This window comes from Salarias fasciatus, chromosome 23, assembly GCF_902148845.1.
Source record: "Salarias fasciatus chromosome 23, fSalaFa1.1, whole genome shotgun sequence".
NCBI lineage: Eukaryota > Metazoa > Chordata > Actinopteri > Blenniiformes > Blenniidae > Salarias > Salarias fasciatus.
Window position 1 is genome coordinate 4,365,972 of NC_043766.1, and position 15,606 is coordinate 4,381,577.

The following is a 15,606-nucleotide window of genomic DNA, read 5'->3' on the forward strand; positions in this document are numbered from 1 at the left end:
GAAAAACAGAAAATATCCGCCGAGCAGCAGTTCTCGGGGACTAAATGCCTTATTGTTTGCCAAAGGTCAGAGGAGAAACGGCAGACTAGTTTAAGAAGATAAAAAGACAACGTAACTCAAAAAGCTACTTATTAAAACCTCCATATGCGGAAGGTCATAAACAGTACAAGTGGAATGTTGAAGCTGGTGGTCTAGAGCAGCAGCAGATCACTCCAGATGTTCACAGCTGTCAGTTAAGAACAGAAAACTGAAGCTACATTTCACACAGACTCACCAAAAGTGAACAGAAGAAGATTGAAAAAAGTTGTCTGGTCTGATGAGTCTACATTTCTGACACCACAGTCACAATTTAAAGACATGAAACATATCTCCATCCTGCGCCAAAGATTTACCCTGGACGTTTTTCAAAATATTCATTGATATTTGTTCTGTTCGACTCTAAACTCATTGGATTACTTCAAATGAAAACAGCAACTGTGGTTGTTTTTAGTTGTCTGTTTTATGAGATGACGGTCGTCAGTGACAACCAACACGTTAGAAAACACTCCTTCACCTGAACTTTTATTTTATACGACGGAGACTGAGAGGGTCACAGTGACAATGAGACAGGTTAATGGGATGCTTCCTTCAAAAATATCCGTCCATCGTTTATACCACTTGTACCAGACGGGAGTCGATCCCATCTTACTATGGGTGAAAAATTATGTCTTTTTGAATTTCACCCTTTTTTTTTTTTTATCTAAAGACAAACATTTGATAAAAGTAATCAAGATAAGTTAGGAAACAAGCTGATTACATTTTTAGATTGATGGACTGCTTTAGAAAGTCCCATCTTTTTAATGTGTGAAGAAATAACAGTTCTCAAATGTTTTAGGAAATGAGGAGGAAGGTAATTCTCATTTTCCATAATGAAGAAAACCAAAATGAACGCAAAAGAAGGCGACAATCTCAGTTGTCAGTTTCCATAAAGCTGCCTGTGCCAAAGTTGACCTCTTCAAAGCAAAGTGTCGGCTCGACTGTGCTTTAGCGAGCGGCGAGCGAAGAGCTGCGGGTGGGTAAATGGTTCTGTGCAGTTATAGGCCCTGTCCACACGGAGCCAAAACGGTCATATTTTACAAAACGAATTGCGTAAAGACGGAGTCAGCAAGAAAAAAAAAAGTGTCCACATTAGTGAGCTGAAGACACCTGTAAACGCTGTAATACATATGCTAAGCCCACTGGCGGCGCTGCAGTGCAATAATAGTGCGCATGCGTATAAAAGCGCGTTGTATTCACGTTGTATTGTAAACAAACGCAAAAGATGGCAACCTCCGGAGCGAAAGTTAAGGAAAGTTTGGTGTGGACAGACGACGAGGTACAATTATTATTTTACACAGATATTTAAAAGACATTTTGAAGCGCCATTGTTGTTGTGGTTCTGTCGGACTTCCACGCATGCGTCCTGTTGTAGAGGCGGGGCGATGACGCAATCGCCTCAATAAATATGTGCGGCAAAGGCGTAACAGCGGAGACGTCTCAGGCACGTCTTCAGATTTTTCCACTCTGGGACCCGGCTTCAAACTTTGTCGTTTTCAGAGCCCTGAGACGCTGGCTCCGTGTGGACGATGGGTGACTTAGAACAAATATTTGTGCAGATGTGTCTGAGCTTGACTCCGTGTGGACAGGGCCATAGTTGGGGGATTTTTATTCTTGTAGTTCACTCAGTTCGAGGCAACATCTTCTATTGTGGAAACTCATGTCTGAATAAAAGTTTGTCAGTGAGTTCTCTGATGAGATGAGTTTCCTTTCACCTCATTGAAACATACAACATACCTGCCAGTTCATTTCCCGCTGCACAAATCCACCTGTTGCTGTGGACTCCACGGATTGCACAGTTTATTATTGTTTCAGCAGTTTGCCTACAAACCTGCTGAAGTCCAAGACCCTTTTATTCTTTTGTTTTGTACACTATTATTTCTGTTTGTTTTAGAAATGTTGGGTCAGCCAACCCAACACAATCATGACAAACAGGAAAAAAAACATCATTTTTTCTTAATAAGAAGGAGGGCTGCATCGCTTCTTTTTCTGGACGGAGAATTTGGGTAATGAAGTCCTCAACATGAGGATCATATAATGAGGCACTTGCTGTTGCCACAAACAGGCCAGGCCTCAGTAGATTTTTAATATGTGGTTCAATCAGCGTGTAATGAAACTGCAAACTCCGAAGAGTAAGTCAGCAACAAAGAAAATAAGAAAATTGTATTCTTTCAAATAGATTGGAAAATATGTTCAAATTTGTTTTATAATGTACAAACAAACACCTTTATTTAGGTATAACTTCTGTCACAGCATTCGGCGGCGATACACCTCACTGTCCTGCAGTGGCTTGAATTAAGGCCCCTTTTTGTGTGATGTTTGAAGTGAAAACGAATCATTTTTGCGTAATTGTTTCAGAAAATTTTCATGTTTACACAGTAACGTTTTGAAAATGATGCTCGTTTACACAGCAGTGGCAGAAGTGGTGTTGGAGATATTAAGACTTTTGATATTCTCTTGTAAATGCCATTCAGACTGCACGGCGCCGGGATGTGAGCACAGGTTCTCATACCGCCCTCGTAGTAGCTGCCAAAGATGAGCAGCTTCTGTGGGTTCCAGATAACCCCATGATCCCTGCAGTGGTGAGGACAAAAAGGCAAAACCACTAATGAACCAACCAGAACCAGGACTGGAGGAGGGGTATGATCTGCAGCCGCCACTTACAAAATCATTCCTAAATAAGTAAATGAAATTGATTCATCATCAGCATTGCCTCCATGTGTGCCATCTATATTTTTTGAGATGTGTATATAAAAGTGAAGAATGGATATCAACTCAGATATTCAGCTTATTATTAGAAACATCCACATCATGTCCTCCTCATTACGGACTCAGTAAGGTATTTTCTTAAATTTTTGAACATTAGAACATCTGTTTGCTGAGAATAATACTGACTTTGGCAGCATGATGTTGTGTAAATAAACTTCCATTCAGTGAAGACATTTTGGACACGAGGCATTTAGAAGCGGACAGTACTGTCACGGCTTTCTTTTTTAAGCTTTCCTCTGCTTATTTGCCACCACTTAGCCAACATTTTCACTTGTTCAGTCATTTCCTCTGAGGTACACACGCTTCTTGAACGTTAGCATAAGGTCAGAGGAGTCGGAGAATTCAACAGCTCTGAAAATGTCATCAGATAACAAGCGACAATCGTTGACCTGCCGGACAATTTAAATGCCCAAACCTTTACATGCAAGACTTTCGTTTTCCCTGTTTCTAGTGAAAAATCAACAAATATGACAGGAATTTAAATGCGTTATGTTCATTTTTTAAAGCATGCCGTTTGACTATTGATTTGCATACATCTGTGTCCATTGACACGTTTGGATTTGTTCTATTTTTACGTTTCAACTCCACAAAGTGACAAATTTAAAAACACAAACAACAACAACAACAACAACAAAAACTGGCTGTGCTTTTCTGTCACAGTGATTGTTTACCAGCTGACGATCTATACCCACTCGTCTTCAGATGGCTAAAAGACTTCAACCTTTCCCATCATGCACCAGGTGAGAGGTGTGATACACCTGGGGAGGCAATTGAGTTTTTATATGACCTGACCCTGCGTGTCTTTAGACTCTGTTAGAAAACTGGTTTTTGTTTGAGGTGATTTGATGTCAGACAGGAAAGCCACCTGCACAGAGCTGAGTTTTTTTCCTTTCATAAAGAATCTTCAGCCTGCTTTTTGTAGCAATATAGTGAATGATGGCTGAAGATTCTGGTCTTTATTGTAACCTTAACTGCACCAAGAAAACATTTAATGTTTGTAACCTCACTTGCAAGATGGAAGCAGACCAAAGAGGATGCAACAGAGCCATTCACCATGCAAGCAGCAAGCGGAAAAACAATAGATATAAATATATTAACTGAAATTGGAAATCCATGGATTAGTTTTAAACCTAAGTTACTGAGTAAGATAATGGCTCCAAATCATTTAAATGAGGCAGTGAATGTTTTGGGATGGTGCCTGTTTTGCAGTTTAGATGTAGCTCAGTTCCAAACGGGATATTGTAATTTTTTCTGGATAAGGGATAGTGGAAAATCTTTCAAAACCCAGGCAGTTTGTTTTTGAAAATGTTTTTTTTTTTTTTTTTTTTTTAAATATTAATAATAATTTTAAATAGAAATCTGCAAGCATGTCACTACATTATACCTGTAAGTAAATACGGGAACAATATGGAAAGTCATTCATTGTATTTTCAACAAACAATGATGAAAAAGATGAAATCTTGTTCTAAATGTAATGCAATGGGAAACATTTAAAATGTTTATTTCATTTGTCATGATGTGAATACTTTATACCAATGGGAATTAGGAAAAAAATAAAGGAAAATGAGTACGTCAAGAGGAGATTTGGTTCTATACAACATGCATTTCCAACACATCTGAGCAGAACTACATCTTTCCTGGTTTTTTCATTGGATATGGAATTGATAAACACTCTGGAGTGCAGAAGGAGTCACTGCACCTCTAAAATAGTTTGGTTTGTGAAATTCCAAAAGTTTGCGGACGACACGCTCATCAGACTCATCACCGATGGAGATGAGTGCGCCTTCAGGTGTGAGATAGACCACCTGGTGTCCTGGTCCAAGCTGAACAACCTGGAGCTCCATGCTCTAAAGACAGTGGAGATGATGATTGTGGACTTCAGGAGGAACACAGCCCCACTCAGCTCCATCACCCTGAGAGACTTCCTAGTGGACACTGTGGAGTCCCTCTGCTTCCTGGGCGCCATCACCACCCAGGACCTCAAGTGGGAGCTGAGCTTCGGATCTTGAGGGAAGATCCATGTGCAGCAATATAAGAACTGCTGGCATCCCAGAGGGTGTGGAGAAAGGGAGGCCTACCGAGTTTGTGTCCAACCTGATCCCTCAGCTGGTGGGGGACGACAACCTCACCAAGCCGGGTGTTGTTGACAGAGCACACTGCATGAACCAGCACAAACAGAAGGATCCAGACCCCGCATTATGATCACACGGGTTCATCTCATACAGGAGAAGGAAAAGATTCTGTGGCTCGGGAGACAGAGTTCAGCGAAACACGAAGGTAACCGAATCCGAATCTTCCCCGACTATACTGTGGAGGTGATGGAGCGGCATTTGCACGAGCACATCTCTTCTGGTTCTGTCCTAAATTGCATAACTTTTGATCAGCTGTATTTAAACAGTTATCAAAAGCTTACTCCAGCGTCATTCCACCTAATCACGACCCGGCCATCATTGGATGTTCTGTTGAGACTTCTGATCTACATGATGCACAAGTTGCTCTGCACCGAGAGATGGTGGTGGCTAAGAAGCTTCCTATTCTAGCCTGGAAGTCTACCACTCCGCCACCTTTGCTCACTGGCTCAGTGAGATGTTATCTGTCCTTCAAAGAGAACGACTTCGCTTGCATAAACCCAACAAACAGAACCGATCTGAAAAATGTGGTAACCGTTCCTGGTGTCAGCTGAGATGCTTGACTGAACTAATCATGCTGTACTTGCTTTACTTTAATTACTGCAGCAGTGTGTTTTGTTTTTGAGTGAATTATTTTTGAAAATTTACAATTGTCTGGCAGTCCTTTTCCTTTTTTTTTGTTTTTGTTTTTTGTTTGAGTGTTGTTCTGTTTTGTAAAGTTAAAAACTGTAAATAAAATATCAACCAAAAAAAAACTGACAGTTGTCATCATGACAGCATCCTTTATAACTTTTGTAACTAACAGCTGAACCATTATTGTATATGCCACAGTACCTAAATGTTCCTTACAAGGCCATATCAATGGCTCATATATTTATTGTGAACTTTTACAAAGAAGTGACATATAGGAGTGTATGCTGAGAGTCTAACTTCTGAAACCCCACACTTTGAGAGACTGCACCACATCAAAACATGACACTCTTGAGTATTTTTTTTTGCATGTTTATTTTTTATGCATTTTATTAAAAAAAATCAATGAATACAAATGAACAGTGTAATTCAAAAAACACAAAAAGTGAAATATTCCTAAAGCTAAACACCAAGCCAACAAAAAATGGATAAACTAAGTCATGAAAACCTCAAATCAAATCAAATGGTTCCACATCAAGAGGACTGAAGTCAGTTGAGGTGTCTGCAGTTCAGACCTTTTCTTCCTCCTGTGAGGTTTCATTAAAACTACAAGATAAAGTCTATCTACAGTTAAAATGTATGTGGAAATCAGTAACAATAATGAAATCATTCCATCAAAAACTTGCAAAATAAAAAACCCCATCAAGAAATCAAAACATTAAACTGGGGATCAAGTCACAACTAAACATTAAATCATTACAACAAATCAAGAAATCAATAAACTGTTCCTAAAATGCTCAGAAGTAAGACAAAAAAATCACTAATAAATGAGCCAACAAACAAATAAAGCAATAAAACCCCATCAAGAAATCAAAACATTGAACTGGGGGATAAATCACAACAACTAAACATTAAATCTTTACACAACAAATCAATCAATCAAAAAATCCAGAGATGAATAAACTGTTCCTAAAATGCTAAGAAGGAAGAAAAATCCCCAATAAGCGAGCCAACAGACAACTGACTCAATAAAGAAATAAAGAAACAGTCCAGGTGACTTCTGGGTAACGGCAGCAGCTGTGATTGGGCAGCGCTCTACTTCCTCCGTCTCCTCAGCCCCAGGAAGTGACGCAGTCTTTGAAAGACAGAGGGCTTCTTTGAGGCCCTGGTTGGAGCAGTTTCCTCCGTCGCCTCCACCTGGTCCCGGGCCGTGGGTTCAGGGAGCGCTGCGGCGACGGTCTCCGCCTGCTCACACACTTCCTGCCCGTCTCTCTCCTCCAGCAGAGCGCGGAGCTCCCAGCAGAGGCAGACCTGATGTCCAAGCTGAGCGTCCGGCTGCTCCGGCTCTGCTCGGAGGCTTTTCTCCCTCTCTGCAGAAGCTGCTTGAAGGACGGCCGCGTCCTCCTCCGTCCTGTCCTGGAGCGTCTGCTGTTCTGCCCTCCGGGTCTCCAGCAGCTGCAGGTCTTGTTCCACCCTGACAGCATGAGCCTGACTGTCTGTCCAGCTCCTGCCGATACTGGTCCAGCTGCAGTTTGGCGTCTGCCTCATGCCTGAGATGAGATAAGATGAGATAAGATAACGCTGTGTTTCTCCCACAATGAGGAACTTTACACTGTTTCAGCAGCAATGTTATAGAAACAAGTTAATACCTCTGAAAGTGTTGAGAGAGCTCCTCATATGAGCTCCTCGTCCTCTGCAGTTCTTCCTGGAGGGCCCGGTTCTGCTCTCTCTCCACCTAAAGCTCAGCGGTGAACTTCTCCTGGCTGACCTTATGAGCCAGCTGCACACAACAAGCAAAAGATCAACATCTAACAAAAGTAATAAAATTCTAAAATATTCCTTTCAAAGACGTTTATGCTTTTGAACGAGGAGCATTATGAGATCTTGTGCTATGAGAGGGCAGAAGCCGATCAGACTGAGCAAACATGTAACACAGCAGACACTTTGCCAAACTTGGACAACAGACTAGTTCTTCTGGCCAAGTCCGAAAATGGCCAAAATGCGATCAAAATAAAATGTTTTCATTTTGTTTTCCCATTTTTTCCCGGTTGTGACTTGGTAGAGGTTAGAGGCAGGTTTACTTTTGATACGTTCCTTTGGTCTCACATCCACTTGTTTGTTCTGTGGTGAAGATCAGTTTGACCTCCAAGGCTGAAACTCCTTTGCTTCTGGGTTTAAGGTTTTGACATATTCCATTTCCCATTTTCTCCTGTCTAAATAAGAATTTATGGCATTTGAAGATGCCTGGGAGAAATTCTAGCATCATAATTTTTCCATTTGTTGCAGCAATTTCAGTTTCCAAGCCAAGCTGCTCTCTTTTCCTCTCCTGTTGTTCTTGCTGCTCCAAAGCGTGACTCTTCTGCTGCATGGACAGTAAGTGCAGCTCTGTCTGCTTCAGTTCTTCTTACAGCAGAAGAGCTGCTTGATCTGACACTTTATCCACTTGAATAATTACTCACTACATTGGAAATACTGCCATTTGAATTTGACACCATAATTTTTCAACTTGTGCATCAACTTCATTGTTTGAAGACATTAAACCTAAAACTAAGTTGTTGGAGCATTTTGTATCTGTGGTTTATATATATTGCAATACAAATAATAACACGAAGGAGAACTGTTGACCAGTTGGAATCGTTGTGATATGAATATGAAGTGATATGAATCGCATTTCATTGTAGTATCACAGTAATTTGATAAAATGTCTGATTTTGTGCATATAATGCTTCCTCATGTTTCTGCTCTCTGTCTATGCATGATGTACTGATTATTTCCTTCCTGCTCAGCTCGGCTTCACCCGTAATTTTTTCTGATTCTTCCTCAAAAATCCTTAATAACACTCCATGTGCATAGAAGGGCAGGAGGGTCAGTGGAATATGCTCTCGCTTGATTCTCACTGAATTGAAAAGCTGCATCATGGCAGGTGGTTTCTTGCAGCAATATCATGCTTGCTGGTAGTTTCTGCAGGGCTGCTTCACATTTCAAGCGAAACTCCTTCCTACCAGAGCCGATAGTCAGCCCTGCCTGATTTGTATTCTGGTCATTGAAACAACGGGAAAACCACGGCAGAGTAATCTGTCACACATCAGAGACGACACTGAGCCATGTGCGGTTTTTAATAAGTAATTTTTACCCCCCAATTGTTCACATGCTTTAAAAATGGATGGAAAGTTATTAAATCGTGAGAGTAAATCTGTTCAGTGTGACCCAACTTAGCATCTGTTAGACAGGAGTAAGTGATAAATGATGGAATTATACGTGTCTCTTTTCCCACAGCACCTCTCAAAAGTAAATACGCCCTTAATCACACTGGGCAGAAAGCTGATTGAGGTGTGGCCACGTGTCTGAAAAGTTTTAGCTTTTATTAAGCTATTGAAAATAGCACCAAGTTCATCTACCACTAGTTAGAGATATTTTTTCTCATACTCATTTCTCATAACTTCTTAGTGATTATTTTTGTTATTAATACAAGTAAAACTACAAAAGTTTTAGCCAGTTTGCTTCTTGCTACTTAAAATATAGCGCTGCAGAGCCAGTTATTACCTTACATCAGCATTATCTGAAGGCTTTTTTCACATTTGAAGAGCTTCTCAGTTGTTTCACAGTTTCTAAACTGTAGTTAAGTGGAGAAGGAATCCATCATTACCCTGAACAGACTGGATCTTCCTGATTGAAACATACAATGAAGGCCAACACTAAGTTACAGCAGCATTAATTTGTTTTTAGAATACATGTGATATATTAGCAGAAACATTTTTCCTTTCTAAGGTCTGCCTGCACGTTGTTATTTTATTTCAGATGCTTGTTTTTTTTTTTCCTGCTTTTTCTCTTTGTCATTCTTCTTTAGCTTGGCTGTCAAACTTTAGACCTGTGGGCCAAAACTGTCCTGCGAAGAGCTCCAGTTTGGCCCAAGAACTAATCAAGCAAATCATTAAAAATTGCAAAGAAGCCATCAACTTTATTTTTTGAATATAATCCTCTTAAGAGTAGTGGACAAAGCACAATACTGAGGCCCGAGCTGATATGCCGCCACGAAACTAGCTACCTCTAGCAAACTATAGCATTACTCTCAAAACCATGCTGTTCCTGCAAACTCAATGTTTCCCAACATTTCATTGTATTTTATCTCAGAAGGTATAATTACAATTGTTGTCTGTTGAATTTGTAAAAATTTTCAGTACACTTTCTTTGGTTTTGTGACAACACTGACTTTTCTAGGCTTCCACTCCGAACCACAACAAGGAAAAACTTTTTAAAGTTTAAATTTAAAGGTCATAATGGCAGCATTTCACCGATTCTGTTCATTCAAGATGAATTACGGCTGAATGTGGCTCCTGAACTAAAATCTTTTCCATTTAATTGATATAACCTTAGGTGAACTGAGTCATGGCAGCATCTATATGTCAATCTATGGTTATTGTTGTTTTTATAATTGCAGCTATTAGAAATTTGCAGTATCTTCTTTTTCAAGGGGGGTCTACAATTTAAGTATTTAGAAGACTGTTGAGAGAGGCAGTACAAAGACCCCAGCATTGATTAACATAATGGATGGATGGATGGATGGATGGAAGGATGGAGCTCAAAAAATGCTTCTGAGCTTGCTTTTTACTTGAAGGGGGATCGTTTTCTCTGCATTTCAGTTGGTTGTGGGTTTGTACAGTATGTAATGTATTTGTTGTGTTCCACCATTACCAGTTCTTATGTGAAAGCTTTTCTGAGGCAGTGACCTATTTTCTTAATAGTGCCGCTGAGTTGGTCACTGGAAGCAGCTGTGAGCAGCAGGAAGAGGAAATAAGATCAATACTCAGTGTGGTTCAAATTTTTCTTCCATTGTGAAAATACAGCAGGCAGAATATGTTTTATCATTTAGCTCATACGCTCCACGTGAGCCCCGTACATGATTCAGCTCATATTAGTTTTATTTATCTGATCTGCTGCAGTTTATTTCACTGGTCAACTTGTAACGTGCTCGCTTTTCCTTTCTGTTCCCTCTGAGCCATACACAATTAAAGGTCACAAGCACCCAGTGGTTCTCTTGATTATAGACTTCATTCTAATTGGTGAGCTATTCAAACTGGTGCGGAGACTGGGTAAAAGGTCAAATGCACTGCTAGTGCTGGCGGGAGTATGAGAAGGTGTAGGCTGCTGGAGGAGGGCAGGCTATCATTAATGGCATTATCGGTATTGTTACCAAATTGGACCGCGAGACCCGAGCTGTTGCTGAGGAGATTTAGTGGCTTTGGTTTGCAGGTTTGTCTCTGCAAAAAAAAAAAAAAATCTTTTTCAAGCTGGTTGTGACAGTAACTCGGAAATCTTTAATCTTGTTGTCAAAACCTCATTTGTACAATGACACCACTGGCTATACTTTGTATGGCTGAGCACTATATTGCAGATTTATCATCACTGAGATATCAACATTTGCAATATACATATTTAAACAGTATATACATGATGCAAAGGCGCTCTGCACCTTCTGTAGTTCGTCTTATGTACGGCTGCACATGTGTGCATTATTAAAAGAAAGAGAAAAACAGCACTGCTATAAGAAACATCAGCATCCATTACTGAAGTGGTTAATGCATCACAAATAACCACATTATTTGTTGCTATACACAGTCTGAATTCCATCTTGGGGGGCCTTCAGTGTAAAGCTGCTGCGATGTGGATTGTTTTTAAGCCTTGCACACACAAATGAAATAGCTGCCAATTCATATTCATAGCAAGATGAGTATTTTGAGCTGCACGTCATAGAGTGCAACAGTAACAATGGAAAGCCCTGCACATCTGTTTATGATCCCACTGGATATCAAAAACACTTCAAGTTGTTTCTGGCTATATGTGTTCAGGGACCCTCTTTGTATGAAGACAGACCCTGCTGCTTCCCCGTCTGTGACATATGAACAACGCACAAATGCATCTCCGCTGTTTGCGCTCGAGGCGGTATGTATGTATGAGAAATATTCATTCAGTCAGGAAGAGCTTCTTAACTTGAAGAGATTTTTTTTTTTCTTATACAAGGGAAAAAATTTTTTTGAAGAGATTTTCAAAGGGATGGATGCAGGAGAGAGAAGAGCAGAAACCCCATCACAGACTCAAGACACATCATAGGAAATTCTTTTCTTCAACTCTAAATGAAACTGAAAAACATGATTCAGATGCTGGTTGATCTATTTCTTTGAAGAACTTTGATAATGGTGCCGAGTTGCCTTGGCTGCGTATTATCTGAAGAAGCGATAAAGGTCAAGTCAAGACATGCAGTGAAATAGTACCTGTGCCAGACCTAGACTGCGCCTAAGATAAATCAAAACGTAAAAACAGTGCACATATAGATGGCGAAATTGGGCAGTGTGTCAAATAAGTCGACAGACTCTACAACCAGCACGGCTCCAAATAGACTACACACACACACACACACACACACACAGAGGCACCCTGCAAACCTGATGGCGGCGGGGACAGTAGTCTGTGTTGGGTGTGGGCTCGGTGGGTTGTTGTCAGCGTCCTGCAGGTTGGGGAGGGTGGTTGTGACGGTGCGCCCCTCCGCCAAGCGGACCACCCTCCTCAGGGCCACGAAGTCCTGCTGGGGGCTGCAGCCCATCCAGGTGGTGATGCTTCCAGCAAAAACACTCTGGACGGTGCAGGTGTAAAACTTACCGAAAACCTTCAGAGTGAGCTTAAGGCCCTTCAGGCGTCTGCGTTATTGAGCATTTCAGTCCTGTAGACATGAAATATATAAACAAACACGTCAGTAAGTGATGCATATAGTTTGTCCTTTGGAATTTGATTTGTACCTCCGATTAACAACAATCGTCTTTTTTTAATCAGTTGTGCATCTGGAGCAGTTAGATGATTTTGACTTTTGTGTGTTTTTTGCTTCTGACTTATTGTTTATTTTCACAAGGTAAAATAGAAGATACTTTCTTGAAATATGTTTACACACTATTTCACCTGAAAGGTCACTCTGCAACGCCAGTCTACTATCAAATGGCATTCATGTTTTTATAGAGTCAGATAGCTGTGGATTTGTCCTGATGTTAATCCTGAACTGGTGTCTGCTCGCCTACAGCTGAGACCGTTTCACATGCATTTTGAAGGTTTTGTCATGATGCCTTTCATAATTTCATTCCAACAATACGATTCATGTCGTATTAGAAACATTACAGTTGGATGACTTCTTCAGGCTGATCTTTAAACGTTGTTCTTGGTTGAAGGCCTATTTATTAATTTCAGTTTCCGGTAAAGTCCCTGCAGTGCTTTTTATTTTTTTGCAGTCCCATTCCAAGTCGCCATCAGTATCCTGCAGAGCTTTATAAATCCTCCAGCATAGCCACAGTATTTACCTCTCTTGCGCTCCACTGTGCTGACTACTGACTCCTTGTTAGAGGAACAAAGTTCGCCTTGGAGGGTCCGATGGATAGTACTACGTGATACGAACAAACCAGATGGATTCAACAGGGGAGTTTTGTAGTGTAACTACATGTGTGCAACTAAAAGCCTGTAAAGGTTCTGAAATACTAAACACTGAAGCAGCATGACCACTCACAGATGAAGTGAATAGTATTGAACTCTTGGCACCTCCTGGTTTTCATACGGTGGCGGACATACTTGTTGTAATGGAAGCTGGAGAGATGGGGGCTTTGAAAGCCTCGACAGTTAGTGCAGCGGCCATTCATCTGGCAGCGTGTTGTGGGTGGGCATCATGGAGGCTTTTTAATCTGCGGAAGGTCTGAAATATATATACACCTGGCAGCACTTCATTGGCCAGCTGCTAATGGTTTGCACACCTGTAGTTTCCTAGTGAACCAGTTCAGTCAATTCAAAGTTTATTGTTATATGCACATTAAAATACATGCATGCATGTTATGAAATTCTTTCTCTGCTGTCCACAGAGTGCCAGCAGTGGAAGTTAGCATGCTTAATTACAAACTGTTCATAATTCTGCTACCAGAGATGTTGGACTTTCTTATTCTATTATTATTCATCTATTTGATTGGTTCTTTTTATATGGATAATGGCGCCTAATAACGGTGCAACCGTTTCACATGTTCTGATTCTGACTTTATCTGTTTTTGTCAAAGCTGCTTCTGTTTAGTCAACTCTGCGATCTGCGCAGGTGGTAAGTTGTGCTCCAACAGGGACCGAAACAGATTAGGTCAAAAAACAGTAAATAGGACGTCAATATTCATTAAAGGTTACATTATGTTAATACGTGAAGCTCTTAACATTTCAGGATTCTCCAAAGATGTATCCAATCCAAACAAAGCATACAGGTTATCAGTGATAGGCAAGTTACTTTTAAAATGTATTTAGTTATAGTTACTTTTTGGGAGGAGTAACTAGCAACTGTTACAATACTTTCAAAGTAACTAATTACTCTTTACTAAAAATAGAAATCAATAACGTTTGAATAAAAATGTGTATTTGATGTATTCTGTTCTGAATGGGGAGGTGTAAATGTGTGTGTGACTTGCAGCCTTTCCTTGAGACGTCGTGTTTTTGCAGTAGTTAAATTGTGTAAGCTCCAGCTCCGCGCAGTTTGGATGAATTGAGCGACTGTCAAGAGGCTGTGCTTTGCCGGAAATTTCAGTTTGATCAAAATAACTCATAAAAGTTTCTGGAATTTAATGATTAAATGATCAAAATTCACAGTTTAATTTTCAGAAAAGTCTTACAGGTTTCATCCATCAAGCTGTTTGATTGATAAGTCTATTAGATGTGGCAAGTATTTCCATATTTCACTTTGTATATCTGTTAAATACCTAAAAGCTCTGTGCGTTTTCAAAGGTTGACGTCCATAAGACGGTGACTGTGGTGAATCACACTGTGGTGATCTCTCTGTTCATTGTTCGGTTGAGCAAACGAGAAAAACGGAGGCAGTGATGAATGATAGATGGTGTACAGAGATGTATGACTGAAGCACATAATTCACCTATTCACTGTCAATTTGAAAGGAAGATCAATACTATTGAGTCGCAGCTGAAGTCGCTTCATGCGCGATATCCACTCATATGTACTCTTTTTTCTCTGTCTCTCGTTGTAGGAATACCAAATCGACATCATCTTTGCCCAGACGTGGACGGACAGCCGCCTTAGATACAACAGCACAATGAAAATCCTGACGCTGAACAGCAATATGGTGGGACTAATTTGGCTCCCCGACACCATTTTCAGAAACTCCAAGAACGCCGATTCCCACTGGATTACAATGCCGAACCAGCTGCTGCGGATATGGAACGACGGGAAGATCCTCTACACTTTAAGGTAAAGACTGAAATCTTAAATTTTCTCTCTATAAAGGAAAAACAAAAATTAAAACAGGTGCATTATGGTCCTGCAGGTGCATGAAAAAAGTGAGACAACTTCAAAAGCAGGACAGTGAGTTTAGACTGATTACTCTAAAAAATGTGAACAACTATGCAACCTAAATATTATGTGCACAACAATTGTAGACAATATATAGAATATGTAAGACTGCACATTAGAGGAAAACACATTAGACGTCCGTCCAGCCACCCGTAAATCTGTCCGTCCGTCCGTCTGTCCATCCTGCATACCAGCTCCTTCCAAGCCAGAATCTTGAGTTCTGAAGTCAATCAAAATTGGGGGAAAAAGGACAAAGCAACGCCCAGGCAGTCCACCACAGCGCCATTATTAAAGCCTACATGCTCTTTTCCTGCTTGTCTTCATGGAGTCGTGGTGGCAATATGGAGAGAAGCGAAGCCCAGATGTGTGTCTCCTCACAATCTTCTCAAGTGCCTCAAAGCCACTCCTGTACCTGGTGGACGTGGAGCGAGTCGCAGGTTGACCTCATTGTTTTCTCCCTACCTGGTTTCTATTCAGAGTCAACTGGCTCCTCTCACTGTGGCAGAGGTTCCACTGTGAGTCCTGAAGCTCCTCACACGATCGCCTGGATGGAAAAGATTCCACTATACTCGAGTTCCTCACTTGTGTCTGTCCCTGCCACACGCGTGCGTGTGCACGCATGCATGTACGTGTGCTTGTG

The 15,606-nt window shown here is 40.8% G+C and overlaps 1 protein-coding gene across 1 annotated transcript in view; it reads left to right on the forward strand.

Annotated features, from left to right (window-relative positions):
- Window positions 1-15,606, forward strand: part of gabrg3 (gamma-aminobutyric acid type A receptor subunit gamma3) — a 57,412-nt gene that overhangs the window by 22,677 nt on the left and 19,129 nt on the right. Inside the window, exon 4 of the mRNA XM_030083117.1 lies at window positions 14,644-14,864. Coding sequence (XP_029938977.1) covers window positions 14,644-14,864 — 221 coding nt within the window. The remainder of the gene's footprint in view (window positions 1-14,643; window positions 14,865-15,606) is intronic.